Source organism: Triplophysa rosa, linkage group LG7 (assembly GCF_024868665.1).
Source record: "Triplophysa rosa linkage group LG7, Trosa_1v2, whole genome shotgun sequence".
NCBI lineage: Eukaryota > Metazoa > Chordata > Actinopteri > Cypriniformes > Nemacheilidae > Triplophysa > Triplophysa rosa.
Genome location: NC_079896.1, coordinates 416,070 through 436,877, shown reverse-complemented (window position 1 = coordinate 436,877; position 20,808 = coordinate 416,070). Strand labels below are relative to the sequence as shown.

The 20,808-nt window shown below is 40.4% G+C and overlaps 1 protein-coding gene across 4 annotated transcripts in view; it reads left to right on the top strand.

Moving 5' to 3' along the window:
* Positions 1-2,216: 2,216 nt before the first annotated feature.
* Positions 2,217-20,808, top strand: part of nav1b (neuron navigator 1b) — a 69,264-nt gene continuing 50,672 nt past the window's right edge. For 2 of the 4 annotated variants that reach the window (XM_057337027.1, XM_057337025.1), the window contains exons 1-3: positions 7,068-7,139; positions 10,724-11,405; positions 11,565-11,650. In XM_057337027.1, coding sequence (XP_057193010.1) covers positions 10,753-11,405; positions 11,565-11,650 — 739 coding nt within the window. In that variant the 5' untranslated portion in view covers positions 7,068-7,139; positions 10,724-10,752. Of the gene's footprint in view, positions 2,320-7,067; positions 7,140-10,723; positions 11,406-11,564; positions 11,651-18,092; positions 19,059-20,808 lie in introns of those variants that run through there. The other 2 variants (XM_057337026.1, XM_057337028.1) reach the window with 2 other exon arrangements.

Genomic DNA, 20,808 nt, shown 5'->3' with positions numbered 1-20,808 from the left:
AATCACGTGACACGCGAACATTTGGAACTTCCGTTGGCGCAACATATGTGAGACATTAGCCAAGTGTTTTCAGAGAACGTGAAATTGTTTTAGATTTATGGTTGAAAGAAGTCAAAATACAGTATGTTTTCAGAAATGAATTCAGATGAAGAATGAAGAGTAGAGTTTAAATCAAGTTAATGGTGATAGTAAAGTAGTGATAGTAAAGTTTTGTACAGTACGGGGAAGCTGTGTGTATTCTGAATGTTAAACACAGTTGATATTACTCAATGCGTTGGGATCTGTTTGGAGTACAAAAACATTTCATCAGTTACTTTTTTATGGTCAGAAAAGGATGTATTGTTATATTTAGATTTATTGAAGGATGTTTGGTTCACTCATTCACATGTGGACAGTAGGGATGTAACGATTCTCTCAGCTCGCGATGCGATTCACGTTTCTGTGATGCGATTTTTTACAGAATGAGTTGCGGAAAAATTAAAATGAACAACTGCCCTTTTATTATTTCTCTAATGCTGTACAATTCTTTGTAAAATAAAAATATATTTTATGTCAAATAACAAAACTAAATTGCAGTTTTAAAACAAATTCCAAATCACATAAAAACATGAAAAATACAAAAGTCTCTTTAATATAAACAAACGAAGACTTTGTCTGTGCTTTTCCTGACGTTTCCTTTTTTTTTTAGAAATATCAGCATATCCACGTTTACCAAGTTTGCAGAAAAACAGCGGCCCCTGCTGTTCAAAACATGTACTGCGATTTTTATAACGTCCCAACCGACTTGAATCGTCACATATTCTAATCGATTTTCAACCGGCTCACGGTGAATCGTTACCTCCCTGCAGTGTTTCTTTTCTCAGCTCATTAACACATCTCTTCTGGACACGTGCTGCTGTGTGTCTGTAAGTAAAACATTTTTTTTATATTGATTTTTAAAACACTTTTTACTTCGTGATGTGTGTTGGTTATCCAATCCTGGCAAAACAAACGCGTCTTCTATAAATTCCTACATGCAAAGACACAAAGCTTATTGGTCTCTTGGTTTATATATCATTCTTGTATGTTACGTCTGACAGCATCACTGGTAAAACAGTCATTTGTGTTTAAGGGCACTAGAGGACGACCTTACACTTCATCATGACAGCGTGACACACCCTCTCTCTCTCACTCTCTCTCTCTCGCTCTCTCATTCAAAGGTACATTCCTATTGCCAAAGCTTTTGCTGCGTTCAAATAGTGCAAGTATGTAAACAAACGAAAAGAAAGATAATTATAGTAATAAAATAAAATAAAGTGTGATGTATGTAGTGCAACTTATAATATATGTAAATATATAAAAACAAAGATTTACAAAAGCAAAATATACATTTAAGTAGCAGAATAAAGTAATATAGAGTACTATAATATTGTACATATATTGGAAACATCAGGTCAGGGAAGATTCATTGTTTTCTCTCTCTCACATGAAATATTTTCTTTGTTCCAGTGTATTAAGTGAGACCATTACTATATATCAATCTATAGAGCTTTGGTGAAATGAATTTAGACGTGTGTGTTTAGTGTGCTCCGATCAGATTCAGTGCAGTAAATGCAGATAAATGAGAGCATGGAGCTGCAGCTCTGCTTTAACCGCGAGTGAAACTCGAGTCTGTCTGCCTGCAGAGATACTGACGCCGTTCACCCCCCCCCCCCGCCCCCCACCGTACTTTATATCATCCATCAGCTCCACCTCACTCGACATCACCATCATGACGATGCTCTTGTGATTAAACAGCTTAGACCAGTTTACACCAGATGAAGTTTGTCTGACTGGTTTTAGTTGATCTCTTGCTGGCACACCATTAAACCCAATGATTGAAGCACATCAGGTTTGAATGCTCCGACATGATCCTGTGGAACACAGTTTAACACCACTTCAGTGGAAGGTTTTAGACGAGTTCAGAAGAGTGCTTTACAAAGTGAGCTGGTGAGAATGGAGTCGTGTTGACTGATAGAATTATTCATTCTTAATGCACTTCCATCAGATCCTCTGTGGCCCGAGAGCTTTATGACAGGTGAGATTCATCTTGTGAACTAATGGCCGTGCGTTCAGGTTTATGTTCCGGTAGAAAGATCCGTGGAGTCTGGAGCCGCGCCAGACCGTCCATTTATGTATTTCACACCAGTGAATGTTTAAGAAGGACAAATGTTTTCTTTTCTCTTCAGACTCGAGAGAGCAGAGTCACAGTTAGCTGAAACTGATGAGAGAGGATGGGGATGCTGGCTTCATGTGGCCTGTGATTGTGTAAATGTGGATTTATCCACCGCGTCTCAGACTGTGAGTAAACTGCTTTCATAGTTAACACAGAATATCATTTTCCGTTCTTTGGAATTCATGGAGAGTCATATGAGGTTTTGTGTGTTTGTGTTAGTTTTTTGACGATAGATTTCTTGAGCAATATTTAGAGATTATGGAGAAAGAGAGTAACCCTAACATCTGTATGGTTGTGTTGTAATGCAGTTCTGACTGTAAGGATTGTTTTACATGTTAACTCATCCTCTGCTTTTATATCTAGTATGAGGAACCCTCATAGTTTTAAACGGATCATTTTATTATAAGAGTTATTGTTAGGCTTCAGGTAAGCAGCATGACTCAGATGATGTTGTTGTGTTGGGTAAATCATGTCATGTTTGGAGTTTTTCATACTGTGTAGATTCTTCACATTAAAGCTTATTGACCACTTTAAATGATCTACAGCGATTACTGTCTGGCTTACAGTATGGATATGTTTTGTTGCTGTGAAACGAGAGTGTGATGATGTCAGAAGAAATAGCAGAGCTGCTAGACACATCAATTCAATTCAGTTCAATTTGATTTATACAGCGCTTTTCACGATGTGCATTGTTCCAAAGCAGGCGAAAAACAGAAAACACAGAAAAGGTCAAACACAGCACAGTGCATGGTGTTTGTAGAACGAGTAAGACCGTTCTAATAAAGGGATGTTATCAGAATCGACTGAACCTTTAAGCTAATCTAATATCAGCGGTCTCCCGGTGAACCAGCCAGCACGGCCCTGTGGCGAGGAACCCAAAGTCCGATGAGAAATAAATGGAGAAAAACCTGGTGAGAAACCAGACTCAGCCGGGAGGACCAGCTCTCCTCTGACGCGTCACAGCTGCACTCACTGACTTTCATTCAAAGTGACTGAGCAAATGTTTATGAAGAACAGGGACAGCTTCTTAGTTGTGATTCAGGAAGTTTCATTTGTTGAAACTGTTTAGGTCTAATTTGGTGTTATTTTGTGACCGATATCAGACAACAGAGGAGTGTTATGAGCAGGGAAGATAGTAATGGCATAATGTGCAGCTAAACTGCTGTCATGTGATGTAAGTTTAGCGTTAAACACTAAGTATTGTAACAAGCATTAATGTGACAAGTAGTCCGTCTGGAGGATGGCACGGGATGTTCTGGAGCTGGTGTAATCTCTAGTTAGGGATGGGCATGTGACGTTCATCTGGGCCTGGGATTCATTCGGGATGGGCATCACGAGGTGGGGAGGAGGGCAGAGAGAGACTAATATGGGTAAGTGACCCATTCTAAATATGAGTCACTTATTTTCTGTTCTTTTATTATTTTGACCATTTAATTATGGAATAGTAGAGTTGACTCGAAACAATGACGTGAGCAGGACTGGAAAACATCAGATGTCAAATCTGAGCCCGTGTTACCCACCCGAGAGCCACGACTCAACATGTCACAGCCCACTAACCTGTAGGTCACGACTGATGAGATCAGTGCTTTAAAGGTTCAAACTAAGCGTGTGCGTGTGTGGTATGATGGTACTGTGGTAAATGCTTGTGGTTTGGTGGACGCTGTTTAATTCCATCAGAAGTTGGACAGGTAATGCTCACGTGTTGGGCTTTGTCTGAATTTGTCTGTGAGCTCAGCTGGGTGAAAATAATAATATGATCTTAACATGTGCTCACTGTCTGTAAAACCGCAGGCATGTGCCGATGATGTAATGATTTAGAGAATTTCCACAGGGATCAGAAAAGCATGTATCGTCATGTCATTTCGAGATTTTAAAGGTGGAAGACCGGTCTGATGTGTAACAGCTATACACACACACACAACCACACCCTGATGTTGACACACATTTCCTTGGAAAGAATGACAGATGATGACACACTCGTTGGCTTTCTGTGTTCTCCAGAGGACTTGTGTGTGTGTGTGTATTAAACAACACGTGTTCGTTCTTTGTGATGAAACTCATCTGGACTGTGTCCATGGCCATCCTATAATCATCATCATCATCTTCTGCCTGCTCTTAAATCTCCACCCGCCGCTAGCTGTCTGATGACTCACTGACGGAAACAAGTCCAGTTGTGAATTATATCACATGAAAGAATGAAGAGATCTCTTTAATATCTCAATTATTTCTCTTGGACATCAGTGAGATGAAATGGCTAAAGTCTCATCTAAGAAAACGAGTCTGTCATTAGAGTTTGAGAAGAGACGTCAACAATGTGTCAAGCTGAGCTCAGATTTGTCATCAAAAGTCAATCTGATTGAAGATCTCGATATCAACTCAAACATTTCTCAACCAATTGAACCGAACCCTAAGCAGTTTTCAACTAATTTGATACTTAAATCAAGTTCCTCTGGTCTTGCACGTGTTTATAAATGGCATGTAAATGATAGTGAAGGATTTAAGGATTGCTTCTGTCTGTATCACCAAAAAGAAAAGAAAAGAAAAGAAAAGAAAACTATCTGCATGAGCTTCTGACTGCTGTCCACATACACACACAATGTAAAATCCACATTTACTTTTACACAGACAACATTCATGATATCTTAAAGAAGAATCACAGTTTCCCGTGGTTTTCAGGAGAATAAGATTTGTACAAGTTTGTAATAACATGAGGGTGAGTAAATAATGACTCTCTTGATTATTTTAAATGATTGATTCCTATCTTAATTCTTCCATTATTCTTCATTCTCATGTTGATGTGGATTCAGGACCTCAAGGTGTCTGTTCTTGACTGGGTTTTAGACGGTTTGGTTTGTGAATATCTGGTTACTCTTTATGATAGTTTTATGTAAATCTCTCTCTCTCTGACACACACGGGTTCATATGGTTCACTTGCTGAAGTGCATTTATCAGGTGAGACTGGATTTATTTATCGATTTGAATGCAGTTCATCAGTGTGTCGTGTCTGAATTATCTGATGAATGTTTGACTGTCTGCAGGACTTCTCTCATGACTCAGACATATATGTTACTATACTATGTGAAATTATTTGACAGTGTACATTGGTTAATGTAAGGCATCATACTGAAGTGGTCTTTAGATGCTGAAATTACTCTTTGAAGGTGTCATATGGCGGAAGTACGTGTTTTTCTGTGTCTTTGGTGTGTTATAAGTTGCTCATGCATGTATTAGACGTGTAAAATTACAGAAATGAAAGTGTGGGAACAAAAGATGCGTTCTATGTAAAAGCGAATGCTCACCCAGACCTGCCTGAAACTCCTCGTGTAGCCACACCCCCACAAATCTACATCAGTTGGTGGTCTGATTTGACTAAGACCGCCCAAATCTACACGTAGTTAAGGTGGGCGTAATTGTAAATCTCATTGTATCGTCTGTCAGTACAACTGCTTTGGAACCTGATGTTCCGAATATGGTCAGAGGCGTTACATTTCCGTGAAATGCTTGCAGTATTTGACCAATCACTACGCACTGGTGAACTGGCCAATCACAGCACACCTCGCTTTTCAGAGCGATGAGCCTTGTAAAAAATCAGCGCGTTTCAGAGAGGCGGAGCAAAGAGGAGACACAAACATGCACGGTGTGTGGAAAATACAGCGTTTTTTAAACTTTAAATCCTGTATACACATTACATTACATCTAAAACAAACCATAATATTCCTTTTAGCCGTGCAATATGACTCCTTTAAAGCGACACTTTAGAACGTTTGCTCACGGCTCCCCCCTGTGGTTGATAAGCGCAACTGTCTGTTACCAGTGTGGTAAATAATGTCGCCGTATAAGTTTCCCTGTGGGCAGCGCAATACACATGAAGACTTGTTTACTAAGCTGATTGAACCGGCGAATGCAGAAACATTGTTAGGAAACTCTTCGGCAGGCAGGGGGTGTACCGACCCCAACACAGAGCTTACATGTAGTCGCTGTGAGGCTGCTCGGGTACCAGCGGCAGTAGAATTCATCCGGTTAAGAGTTGTTCTACCACTGAAATCATTTGAGAGACATTATTTTAAACTCTAAAAACTACAAAGTGTTGCTTTAAGTGAAATCTTCCTGGAAACTCAATGAAGGGCCATGAGGACATGACATCTGAGCGGTGATGTGTTTCTTCAGGGTGTCAGATGTTTCACCCTGTCTCTTCTGCTTGACTTGACCCAGCCTCTCTCTCTCTCTCTCTCTCTTCCTGACAAGACTCTGTCTGACATATGAGATTGGTCTTGTAAATGTGGCAAAAAAAATAAATGATTGAATCTGGGTCTCGGTCTAAATTTAACAATCATAACCAGGCCTGTTATATAAAGCCCTGAGCAGTCACATAAGGACAGAAACTGCAACAGGAAGGAACGTGTGAAACCACAAATGGTATAACATCACAAAATATAAATATTTTCTAAAGACATGCCAGCAGTTCTGAGTCTAAACTATTTTCCTGTCCGTAGACAAAACTTTGGTCCCACCTTCAGTCGTCATTCACAGTTTGTTTAAGTAAGTGAATAATGTTAATCTGATGGTTAATGTCTGAGATGAGATGTTGAGATGTTGCACAAAGAAGAGTTCATCTGAGTCGCATTAATGTAAACTGATAGGGCACGTGTCAGAGGTCATGACCCTGAGGAAACAGGATTTGGCATGATGTCATGACTAACAGAGCTCTTCATCGCTGATGTGCGTGCATGTGTGTGTGTGTCATGAGGGGAGGGGGGACGGAGCCCATCCTCTGTTTTCTCTTAGTCTTTCTCATTGGCTCATGAGTTGTCCTCTCTGGATGTCCAGATGTCTGTGGTCTCCGCCTCCCCCTGAGATTCTATCGGACAGTAAAGGTTATCTCTCAGAGAACACGGATGAAGCAGAGATACTGCTGCTCTTCAGTACATGTAAGCAGTGATTGGAGGTGAGATTTAATAATGCGTGATATAGTCTGTGTTGTTTGGTTATTATTGGTTGCAGATGTGTGCGTGCGCGTGTGCGTGTGCGTGCGTGCGCGTGTGTGTGTGTGTGCGTGTGTGCGCGCGTGTGTGTGTGTGAAAGTGAGTGAGTGAGTGAGTAGTGGAATTGGTGGGCCGCTCTGAACTGCTGTGTCATCATGACTCGGTCTGCATGGATGCTGTGGACTCGTGTGTGTTTGTTTAAATTTATAATGATGCTGAGAGTTTTAGAGTTGTGATGTCATTTCATGCTTTTTGGGGATTTTTAAGTAGATTATGAATATTTCCTTTCCATCTGTAAAGTGAGTTCTTTTTGTAGTGTGTGTTTGTAGCAGTGCTTATAGAGGACACTGGTGGTGTTTTATTAACTCCAGTCAATGTTTTTTGGGTAGGTTTTACTTTTATATTTAGTTTCTGATACATAATCAGTGTTATACCATGGTGTGTTTGAATACTGGATTCTGATTGGCTGGAAGGTGTGCTTTTAAACCCTTTAACGCACAGGTAGCTCCAGTCAGTTTGATTACATTTGAAATTTAACTGACAAAATCACTGTCATCTTCACCTATTTGATCTAAAATTTCACTGTAAACATCAATAAAAGATTTAACTTGGCAAATGACCGTGGTATAAGCGGGATAATCCACAGCTAGCCGTGCGTTAAAGGATTTTAATGCACGACATGGAGGCCAAGAACCACCCGACGCGAAGCGGTTATGCCTTACTTATTACCTGAGAAAAAAACAACCTCCTTACTGGGGCAAGTTGTCACAATGGGTTGTCTTGTTTATCAGTGATTTGAGAACATTTATTTGACATTTGTAATGCTATTTCACATAATAAAAGCCTGATTTGATCTGTGCTTAAATGAATGGAATTAAAACATTTAAAGTTTATAAAAGAAGATATATTTTGAACTAGGTATTAACCAGTGTGACAACTAGCCCCGGTCTTCACTTCATAAACAACATCAAGCAGTGTAGTGTGTTTGTGTGTTTGTAATTCCACATTTAGACACTTGTCACTGTAATGAAATGGACATGTTTGTCAGGCCATCATGATCAACATCTCTTCCATCAGAACTTTCTACTGATCTGGAATCAGAGCTTCTTTTGGCATGAGGTTAGATTGAGAATTGGCATTGGTTTGATCTGATCTGGATATTTATACAGCCGCAATTCTGTGAACTTGTGACTACATTTCTTCAAAGTATTTTTCTTTATTTGCATATTGGAATATTTTCTTTATACTGTATGTTTTTTATGTGCAGAAAATTGAAATGGGACAAACTGCTCAAAATAAAAAAGTTGGTTTATCTGCAGTATTTAGGATCTGCAAACTTTGCAAGTTCATATTTACATTTACATTTATTCATTTGGCAGATGCTTTTATCTGAAGCGACTTACAACTAGGAGAGCATCTAAACATTTTGTCAACACGCTAAACAGTAGCGTTAGTTCACAAGGCCATGCGACAAGAGGATTAAAGCTGGAGGAAGCAAAGGAGAGAAAGAACAACAACAATATATATATATATATTTATATTTAGACAGTCAGACAGTTATTGGTTAGTCAAATAAATGCAGAACAGGTGTGTTTTCAGCAGTTTTTTGAAACTTGTGAAGGATGCTGCAGTTCGGGTGGAGGCTGGTAGTTCATTCCACCACAGGGAAACCCAATGAGTAAATATATTTATTGAGTAAAATAGAAATATTGAGTAAATGTAATTGAGTAAATACTTATATTAATGTATAAACAACACAAAACAAGTGTATATAGCATGAGTACTGTACTGCACATGGCCTTTACTGTAGATGTATGTGCATGCCAGCGAGTGATCGTGTGATTCACTGGTTTGTATTATAGCCTGAGGGTCAGACATGAGTTCATGTGAGCCGGACTGGTGAACAGTGGTAGTCGACCGGTCGTGTTATTGAAGAAGAGCTTGGCACTGGATGATGGCAGAGATCTGGCATTGCCTGCTGGGAGTACCAACTGGTGTCAGTCTGTCATGAGACCTTTGATGATCAGACTCCATCGGCGCTCGGTTTGGCAGGAGAACTGCAGCATGCTAATTACATTCATCATTATTATCACACATGCAAACGACCTGAAGCAGAGCTGGAGTTACTGTTTATACATGTATTGCTGTATTTCACCACATTTACAGTACATGCATGCTTTCGACTTTTATCCAAAGTGATGTGTCTTTTCTCAAACCCATGATCTTTGTGTTGTTCGCGTGATGCCGTGAGCTACAGGAACATTTCATGTCATTTTTATGATTTTGCATTAAAGCGAGGGATTGAGAGAAATGTCAGGACGCTGCTTCATAAGAATATTGAAAGAGTAAAACCGCTTATAGACGCTTATTCTCCAGAGAGAGATCATCACCTGTAGAAGCTTCAGACACGTCACTTATACTCTGTTTGTTTCTGACCTCACCTTCTCAAAATGCCAAAAATCATTAGTATGTCATTATGGTTTTATAGAAAATAATATGCTTAGCTCACGTTTACACTATCAGTGTTTTTGAACAAAATGTATTAAATGAAACTGAAATGCAGATTTATTTCTAAAACGGAAACAATATTCTCACATATTTTTTGGTACTTCAATGTTGTTCAATATCTTTTGTTGAAAAAAAGAGTGACTTAAAAGAGAACAAAAGGCCAAAAAACATAAAAACATTCTATATGTTGTTCCAGGCCATGTGTTTATAATAAAACAGACACAAAGCCAGTCATTTGTTTGAAAGGGTAATTTTTTTTAAATTGAGATGTATACATCATCTGAAAGCTAAATAAATAAGCTTTCCATTGACGTACTGAACTATGGAATCTGAGGGTGCAAAAAAATCCAAATATTGAGCGAGTCGTCTTTAAAGTGGTCCATCAGAGGCGCTGTAGCGGGCGGTTGCTCAGAAGAAGCAGGTTTGTTTTCACGCTCTCTGTTGGCTCACCGCTGTGATGACGTTGTGCAGAGGAGATGAACCTGAAAGCTGAAATTCTAAACTTCACACAGATCTCAAACTTGAGTGGGTCATTCTCTAAGAGCGGCAGCGGCGAGTCAAGTTTGTAGACGTGTTTCCGTCCATTTCTGTAAGCGATTTTACTGCATCCAAGTTTTCATATGTTTGAGAAATCTACAAAATATCTTCATGCAACATGATCTTAACTTCATATCCTAATGATTTTGGGCATAAAGGAAAAATGGATCATTTTGACCCATACAATGTATTGTTGGCTATTGCTACAAATATAACTGTGTGATTTGTGACTGGTTTTGTGGTCCGGGTCACGTACATCATTTCACTCGTAGAAAGAAACATCAAACAGTGTCTAATTGACAGATTTCTTCACAAAATAACACAGCGATATCTGAGGAACTGTATGTATGCCTTTTCTCGTCTCATGAATGTGAGATCTCGTCACCGAAAGCAGCTTCATTATCTTGATTTTATTTACAAGCCCAGTCTCTCAGTCATTGCCCAACACGTACATTTCATTCAGCTAATCGAGTGGAAATTCTGATGTGTGATTTCCTCTCAGATCTTCAGATCTTGTGACCGTGCTCAACCATGATGTCAGGAGTAAACGTGAAGACAACGTCTGAGAACGGTTCTGGAATTCTTCTTCCGAAGAGCCTGACCAACCTCTCCAAACCAGACACCAAACACCCGAGCAGCAGTTACCCGTCGGGTGGACGGACCACACCGTTTACCTCCTCCAGATCTCCATCATCAGCCTCCAGAGGATCCAAACTGAGGATCCAGTCCTCACGAGGAGCTCAAGACACACGCGGAGGAATAAACTGGAGTCCACGCTCGGCCAACAGCAGCCCTCATGTGCCCAAACGAGAGGTTTACCGCTTTAAGAGCACAAGTGAGCTGCGCAGGGGCTCTTTACCCCAAACAGACTTTAGAGATCTGGACAGACATTCCAACAACAACTGGAGACGACATCACTTCAGGAGTCTAGACGATGAGGTTACGGGATCTTCTGCCACAGGACGAGTTAAAGAGAACCGTCACAGATCAAGCAACGGGAACATCTTATGGGAGACATCAACAGGAGTTCAGACGAGCTTACAGAAGCAGCGGATAGACACGTTGACTCGTGGAGTGGCTGATAGAGAAATGAGGGCGTCTAAATCACGTGCGTGTGTCTCAAATACACAGCCGATGGGTCACGAGACTCCACGCATGGCTGCGGTGGCACCTTTCAGATTCAGGTGAGATGATCCGAGCCGTGTTCTTCTCATTCGTTTGATGAATAAATGACGACAGGATTTTCACCTTTGGGTGAACTTCTGTGTATCTTTAAGGCTTTCAGGAGCATCGAGTTCTTTGTGATGTCTTGGTAACTCATGTGTGTTCTGTGTCGGTCTCAGGGTGCAGGTTGGAGAGGACGGCTCGTCTCTTGAGGATCTGAGTGAGGGTTCTTCAGATTCAATGGAAGTTTCCAGTGATGGTTTGGGTAAGTACAGTATGTTCTTATATTTGTCACATCATTTAGTAAAACTCACCCTGCAGTGTTTTCCGACATCATCGTGATGAGATGTTCCATCGATTCAACGGTTTCTTCAGTTTTTTCTTTAGGCAATTTTGAGACGCGAATGCATAGTGTTATATAGGCAACATTCAGATGGTATTAGATATGAACCATGATCTTCCTCAGGGGTACAATGATATTCCTTAAAACTCCTGTAAATGCTGTGTGGTGAATGAATGTGGGAATCATTCGTGTGGCATAGATCAATGTGATTAAAATCTCAAGACAGCACTGTCTACAAAACCTGTAAAACCATACAGGTATTTTTCACATAATATTTCACCTCAAAATTGAAAGAAAAGAAAAATTACGTTTCATTGTGATATTTCAATTAGTAAACTAAATAAATAAAAATAAAATAAAATATTGTATTGTATATTGTCTAACAAAATATTGTAAAGTAGGGCAATTCCATGCAAACGTCAACCTTACCATGAAAAAATAAAGCTTTTACCGAAGGTTTTTACTACTAGCACAGATGTCAAAATGTGATGGTTTGAATATGTGAGGTCTCTCTTCAAGTTTTTGAAGCATTTGTTTTATTTTAACAAATGATTTCCCAGTAAGTGCTATTTTCAGCATTGTCACATCCGTAACGCTACATATTCCTCATGAATAGAGACGTGAAAATTAAAATAAAGGATTTCATGTTCTATGAAGAGACCAGGTGTTTTTGCTTCTGTTTGTAAATTTCATTTCACAGCAGAGGTGTAAAGAGTACCTGAAAACCATACTTAAGTAAAAGTACAGATACCTTGCAGTGAAAAGGACTCCATTACAAGTTACAAGTCACCAATTCCAAAACGACTTCAGTAAAAGTCTTAGGCCCGGTTTCACAGACAAGGCTTAAGGCTAGTCCCAGACTAAAAGGAACGTGTGACCCGTCTTAACTGAATATAACTTGCCCAGAAATATCTTAAAATATATCCGTGCCATTGTTTTGTCTCAAGATGCACACCTGTAACGTATTCTTCTCAGGCATTTTTATAAAAGCAACATAAATATCTTCATTCAACTAAGGCATAGTCCTGGCTTAAACTAAGCCGTGTCCATGAAACCGTGTGATTTGAACAGTACTTGAGTATTTTACTCATACTGAATGTAGGCTCAAAGAAGCTCTAGTCCTCAACACTTAAGTGACAAGTTGATTCGTGAGGAGAGCAATCACATTTATTTTCTGAAATCATAACGAGACTGAACACCTCAAAATTTAAACAAATCATGGCCGACACCATAACCTACTGTACGTCTATTACAAACACCCAAGTCTCATTTAAGCTCAAGTGCTCATAAGTAAACCAAACTCCTTCAAAAAGCTCTTTTCAGTAAAACAGATAAATAAAATAATGTTCAGTAAAATGAAAAAGTCAAAGCCTTTCTGCACTGCACATGCTGGTCATGTCCTCATTTCACATATAAACCGCCAGCGATTGACACCTGTACTGCCCTCGTGTTCATGTTGACAAGTTTTAAGTTAGAGCAAAATCCACAAGAACAGTAGCTTCAATGCCCTGTAAACGGCAATATTAATTCTTCATTCTGAACTGCTGCAAAGAAGGATAGGTGCCACGCAAAATGTAACGTGTAATTGCATTAGTGGAGTAAAGAGTACATATACTTGTTCAAAGATGTAGTCAAGTAGACAGTAAAAGTTGCTCAAATCTTTAATACTCAATACAACTTCAAAGTAGCCAAAGATACTTAAGTACAGTAACTAATTACATTTACTCCAATACTTTACACCACTGTTTCACAGAAATCCTACAAAATATGTGGTCTCTCAAAAACTGTGTCCTTTTTTTGTCACGTCCAGAACGCAGGTTTCTTTCTCTTTTTAAAACATAACATTTGCGCACAGACTGGTATTTTTCTGATATTTAGACTATCGACAATGGTTTAGTAATATTTAAACCGATGGTTGAGTATATTGGTAACAGATACGTTCTCTGAGCGTTGCCATTTATCTGTCACATCCATCACGCTGGAATTGCCCAGTGCACACAAATAAATTGAAACACACGTCATGGCACAGTTTGTGTTTACTGATGATTACTATCTTGAAAATAATTCCATAATATGCTTTATTTTTAATGGACAATGATTTCTTACTTTCTCTTTTGCCTTCTCTTTTTTCTTTCTTTTTGTGAAATATGACTTTATAAATATTTTGTGGAATACTGTAGTTGTTTATGTGCTTCATGTGAAGAACTGTAAATCAACGAATGACTTTACAATTCAAATCAACTTCAAATAACAATTAGGCGAAGTGAGCTGAAAAACTTCTTTTAGTGGTGTTGTTTTTGAAGTGCACTTACTGTATACGTGTAGTGTACTTCCAGCGTCACATTCAGTTTACCGTGGTAAAGGTTTCTGATCACCAGTAGTCTTGTGTGCTGTAGTTTAAATAGTCAGATGTGAGAAACTAATTCTGTGTTCGTCTCATGACAAATGTTTTCCAAACGATGAAGAACTGTGGAGTTCTCATGGATCACGTTCACATATTTACAGTTGAACGACTGCAGCGTTATGACACTAATACACAACATACTGTATGTGCTGTAAAGAAAAATACTTTGCTGACTTCATCACACGCTGGATGCTCCAGAGGACTGTGATTGAAATATACTGTACTGTAAGAAGAACTAACACACGCAGCCCATAACACTGACTGAATGTCCTCACAGCTCCGGTGTGAGTTTGATTTCAGTGTAATGACAGCAGCCAAAGCCCCTTCACACGTGTGTCCAAACATCTGCACTGCTGACTGACCACAGACCACCATCAGCTCTCACATGAGTCACATCAGCATCTCTGTCTCGGAGGTTACTCCTAAAATTACTCAAGAGAAAGAAAGGAAACTGTAAGACACGTGAAGAGTCTGGAGGTGGAAATGAATGTCGATTGTAGAGGTCAAACGATCTGGATTTGAGTCAATGTGATGAGAAATGTTGTGTTGATATGATACTCAGTTTGACACATTGTTGACATCTCTTCTCAAACTCTAATGACACACACATTTGTCAGATTTCTGACTCTTTTTCTCAGTAGAAACATCTGAGACGCACGTGAGTTCTCTTTAATCTTGAGACATCTGAAACTCAGAGACTTCAATATGAGCTCAGCAGTGATGCACATGATTGTTGCTGTACAATCCAGATTCATTTTATGCCTCTTAAAGCGGCCCTAACACCTGCGGTTTCTGCCATCTCATATTAATCTTGAGTACCTATAGATTAGTATTGCATACTTCGTATCTTCGAAGAGTCTTTAGTTTGATCACATTTATAAAAGATAGATACAGCTGTATGATTATTTCCGAAAGCATACGGCGTGTGGGGGGGGGGGGGGGGTAGGCTGAACTAAAGCACGTGCGCACCCATTGCCAACAAAACACAGTCATCAGTTTCACTCACCGCATGCGGTTCATGTCCGGCATCTTTTAGCGCTGGGACAGCTCCATATATCAGTTTCAAACCATCTCCAAATCCAGCGTTATATCCAGCGTTTATAGAACATTCATCACCCAAATGCAGTGAACAAACAAACACCTGAACTTCGCGAACGTATGCTCTGATGTCTGCGCATGCTCCTTCTCCTGCCCTCCTTGCTGCCGCGTGGGCGTGCCATGTGCTTTTCCGGCAGAATTGTCCAATAAGGGACTAAGAAAATTTGTTACAAAACAGTTTTATATGTTCGAAAAAAACTTTCCGGGCGGAGGGGTGTATCGAGCACAGAAATACTACGTAATACGCCCAACTCGTTGACCATGTTAAGCATGAGAAGACGTTTCACATTGTAAAGAAGTCAGAATGCATGACACACCGTTGCAGCACCCCTTTAAACCTTACTGTATGTCAACAATCTCTCATTTGTGTCTTTTATTTCTTTCTTGTAAATAATTAATGAGAAACATCGGAGACGTTGATATTGAAATGCGACGGAGCGCTCGTTTGAGTTTCCTGCTCTCTGAAAGCTTTAAGCAGTGAATTCTCATCTTTCTTCATTGTTGAAGGCCTGGCGTTTCTGAATATGTTGTTTTTGAATGGGTATGTCCGTCTCGTTGGTGAATGACTTCTCGGGCTGTTTGTGACAGTTGTGCGGTCCACAGGACGTGTGTTCTTCATTGAATGATGTCATTGGAAAAAGCCCCCGTGGAACGGCACGGCCGCTCGTGACAAAGAGAAACAAAAGACTTCTTTCTTCTCGACTCTCTTTCTCCCCTTCAGTAACATCGAATAACTTCTTTGGCGCCCCAGGAGCAGAACACGCTTGGCCGAGTGTGTGCGGACCCCCGGCAGGAGGTTTTCACAGATGCATCTGGATGGTTATATGTGTGATTCATTAAAGTCAGTCGTCAGTTCTGTATTGTTAGTTTATGAACAGATGAAGGCGGGCAGAAAGCAAATTTGTAGCACGCTGTTACCTTCTCTACACTGGAGATGTGCTTTGTGCATTGCAGTGTGACAGGACATGGCCGCTGTGATGTAGGTAGAAGCGTTGCTATGGTGACAGCATCTCCAGCGAAGCATTGCGGTGCACTCCAGAGAGAGATGTGTATGGAATATCATGAGCCGTGAGATGTTAGGGATCATCTAAAAACAACACAACTCAGTATGAAGCGTAGTGTGATGATGCGAGATACTGTAGAGTTACAGGTGGTGTTGTGGCAAACATCTGGAATTAATTGGAGTTAAACTGATAACTTTAATTTGTATTATATGTTTGTCGAGTTGAAGGAAGATTGGGGCTTTTGCAGGGCAAACATGGCACTTTTATTTTTTATTACTTTAGGCCCATATCTAATATAACATCATTTCATGTCAAATTCTTGAATGTAAATCAATATATTTAATAATAAGACAGACTGTTTAATGCAGCTCACAGGGCCATATCTGCAAGGTATCATTTTAATTTAATATTAAAATTTGGCCAGAGATCTCAACGTCAGTTTAAAATAGTAAGCGCAGTTTGTCCCTTAACACGTCCCGTAGTTTGGTTGTTTTAACTTTGTTTATTAGTTAGCAGAATGCTCATATTGTTTATTTACATGGATGGATGGATTTACCGGTGTTTGCATATTGCATTTATTATTTACAAGAACCGCTGATGGTTACAGTACGGGAAATATTACAAATACACTCTATATTAGCCTACCTGTTTTTATTCAAAGTTGTCAACAGAACACAACACTCTAGTCAGAACACGGCATAACAACAACAGCTAATGTGGTGTAAAGATGATATCAGTTTCACGTTTCACGGGAGAAATAACAAAATGGGAGTGTTGACAGGTATGGATTAATATTAAATAAATAATACTATTTATCTCATATTTAATAATAATAATAACAACAACAATAATAATGATGATAATAATAATATGATTAAGATAACTATTGCATGTTTTCGCTTTAATTTTTCAGCTTTGAACAGTTTAAAGTCCCAGTGAACGAGGAAGTTGCGATCGTTTTTACTTCCGTATTTTGAGCATTTCCGTGTGAAATGTAATTTCGAATGAGAAAAATAGTGAGCATGGCTTTCGTCTTTCTCTGCGATTTGATTGGATGTATTAAAACATTTTGAAATGGAACTGGCAGCAGACTGACAGTTAAAGGGGAGGAGTTAACGGATGCTCCGCCCAAGCCGTCTAACACATGTCATTTAAGATGGATAGTCACTACAGGAAAGAAGTGCGTTTTCAGATTTGAACTAAAGATTATGAGGGCACACGAATTTTAAAAAGAGAATAACCCGCATTGATAAACTATTTACAATAAACGCTGCAATAGGCTTTGTCATTTTTTATTTCACTGGAACTTTAAATAATATTGCTGCATTATATTACTGTATATTGCTGTAGTATAACGGTAATGTGCCACCATTTCTACATGATAGACTGACATGATCTCACATACTAATATATATTTTGAAGGTTTATTTAGCATTTTTAATATTGTATTATATTATACTTATTGAACATACTTTAATATATTCTAATGTTATGTATTAATTGATAGTTTCCTCAGATTGCATTGCATATGTAATATATTTCTCCTCAAGGCATGGGAGTGAATACATAACTGTGATTTTATTGAGCATTCAGCGTTGGAGGGGAGGAATGACGGGGTAAATGTGTAGGCAAATATACAAAAGCACTGTTCTAGATTCAGTTTACATTCATGCCTTTGCAGTTTGTCATCTCTCCCTAACATCTCACACTTTCTGCTGAGGCAGGGAGACGCACTGGAAAATGCGACCGAGAGAGAGAGAGAGAGAGAGAGAGAGAGCGAGGCGAGGAAACATCGGGGGGGGAGGGAGAGCCGCTAGGGAGGGAGGGGGAGGGACTGTTGTTGCATCCAGCACTGCTGTCATTTGGCTGCTGCACGGCTCGGCGGCAAGACGGTCTGTTGAAGGGAGGAGAGGAACGGTTGAGTGAGAGAGAGAGAGAGAGAGAGAGAGAGAGAGAGAGAGAGAGAGAGAGAGAGAGAGAGAGAGGGAGATTCAGGGCGGCAGCTGCAGAAAGACTCCAGGAGGAAGGAAAAGGAGACTTGGATTTAGCGTGAGGAAGAGCTGCAGAATCGTCCTCTCCATTTGCTTTTTCGGCTGTAAATATGTTTCCAGAAAGGAAGGAGCTCAGGGGTTGAATACGAGCAGGGAGGGGTCAATCCTGTGCTAGCTGGAAGTGCCATAGCACGCAGTCAAAGGTGTGGGCATGGCTGCCAAGAGGGGCAAATCCGGCGTGCCACAGAGCGTGGCCAGGAGCGAGCTGAAGGTGTACCGTGTGGGCAGCACGGAGGGGCGCATACCCGTGCCATCCAACCTCCGCAAGCAAAGATCCCTGACCAACCTGGCTGTGCTGACAGACGCCGAGAAGAAGATGCAGCTCTACGAGCCAAAATGGTGCGATGACATGAGCAGGGCCGCCACGGGCCACCTGAAGACGGGCCGACCCAAAGCGGCCGGTGTCGGAGGGGCAAGTGGAACCCAGCTCTCCCGAAACCTCTCCAAATCAGACCACTCCCTGTTCCAGGGCAAGCCCAAGACCTTCGCCCCGCTGGCGCCACCCGGAAAGAGCCAAAGTCGGATCCCGCGAGGTCCTTACGTGGAAGTGAAACCTCTGAGCAAGACATCGGATGACTGTAAGTCTGACGACGATATTCTTTCCAGCAAAGCCAAAGCGGGCGGTAAGAAGGCGGCGGCTGCGTGTTCTGGAGACCCCGAGGCCAAAGGTCAAGGTGAGGAGGGTGGCGATAAACCTTTCCTCAAGGTGGACCCAGAGTTAGTCGTCACCGTTCTTGGAGACTTAGAGCAGTTGCTCTTTAGTCAAATGCTCGGTGAGTACGACTTTACAATTCACAAGCAAACTTGCAAATGACTGTCGCCTACATGTGGGTCACGGCCAACGTCAACCGCATTCACGTCTAATCTCACCTGAATTGCCAACCATTTTACAAGGTGGCTAATTCCTATGAATTCATACGATTGTACATAAACAATGTTCCTGTGGCTCAGTGGTTAGAGCATTGTGTAACACAAAAGCTTGTGGGTTCAATTCCACACATACTGATATTTGGATAAAAGCACCTGATAAATGCATGAATGTAAAATGTATTGAAAAGCAGAGAAATGTACAGATGAGATGGTACGAATTTGCAGGAATTAGCCAACAAAAGATGAGATTGTGTTTGCTTTCACGCCCAGCTAAGAGCATCTGGTGTTGGCAGTATGGCCGCTGAATGAATTACATCTCGATATTCTGCTGTGGTTCTATAGGTGATGCTTCAGAGGGCTTTGTTCTGGTTAGCATGTGCATCTGTTCTCTTTCTGTCTCTCACACAGCAGTGTCGTGGGAAAAATGAGCACCCATAGATTATTCCTCTCCGTTCGATGAGTGAGCGTCAGATGCTGGAGGCTGATCTGCTTTTGACGCCTGCCTGGTGTGCGTGTGTGTGTGTGGGAAGGGTAAACCCTACGGTATGGGGACAAAATGTCCCCACAAAGATGGCAATATCCAAAACCCTTGTCCTTGTGGGGACATATATTGGTCCACATGAGGAAACAAGCTTATAAATCATACAGAATGAACTTTAGTGAAAATGTAAAAGAGCAGACAGTTGTGTGTGATTGTTAGGGTTAGGGGTAGGGAATATGAGATACAGTTTCTACAGTATAAAAACCATTGTGTCTATGGAATGTCCCCATAAAACATGGAAACTCAACATGACTGAAAACACCACAGAGATGGGTTTGCTGGGACGTGGGAGGGAAGTCAACTGGCGTCTCAGTGTATTCTATGAGATTGTGGCTTTGAAACACAGACTGCTTTGCCATCTTCACAGTCATTTGGTTAGCATGAAATTCTGTGTTTAATCTTGTTAGACTTATTATGCCCATAAATGTCACTGAGAGCTGATGAATGTCAAATGTGCATTTCATGTTCTTATCATTCTAATAAACATCATATGCATCGGCTCACAGACCTGTACGTGACCTCTATTTCAATTCCATCTAAATCTCATTTTCTGAAAACACCAAGCCCTCATCCTGGATTCTTACAGTGGTTTGCGAAGTCTGAAACAAACGCACTTTTGATGTAACAATGAATGATGAAACAAATGTATTGTTTGAAGAATGTTGGTCACCGAACAGCGCTGGTTTTGTGTCCATACAATAGAAGTGAATGGGGGCCAGCGCGGTTCGGTGACCAACATTCTTCAAAATATCTTCTTTTGTGTTCTGCGGAAGAAAGAAACTCATACAGGTTTGAAATGACAAGAGGGTGAGTAAATGATGAGAGATTTTCATTTTGAAAGCGAACTACATTAAAAATAAACCTGCTATAAAAGACTGATGCCACAGAACTACGATAATCATTTGTCCGCTACAAAGAATCTGTTTGGCTATAGAAAGGTTCTTTCAATGTTACGGTTTCTTCACAAAGACCCTTTTAGGAACCTTTGATTTAAAGAGTAAAATAATGACACGATCCCTCTTGTAATGATCCAGTAACATTGTTCCTACAAAACAAACCATAGATTATTCAAGAACACAGTTTGAACTATTATGATTACCAATACAATACCA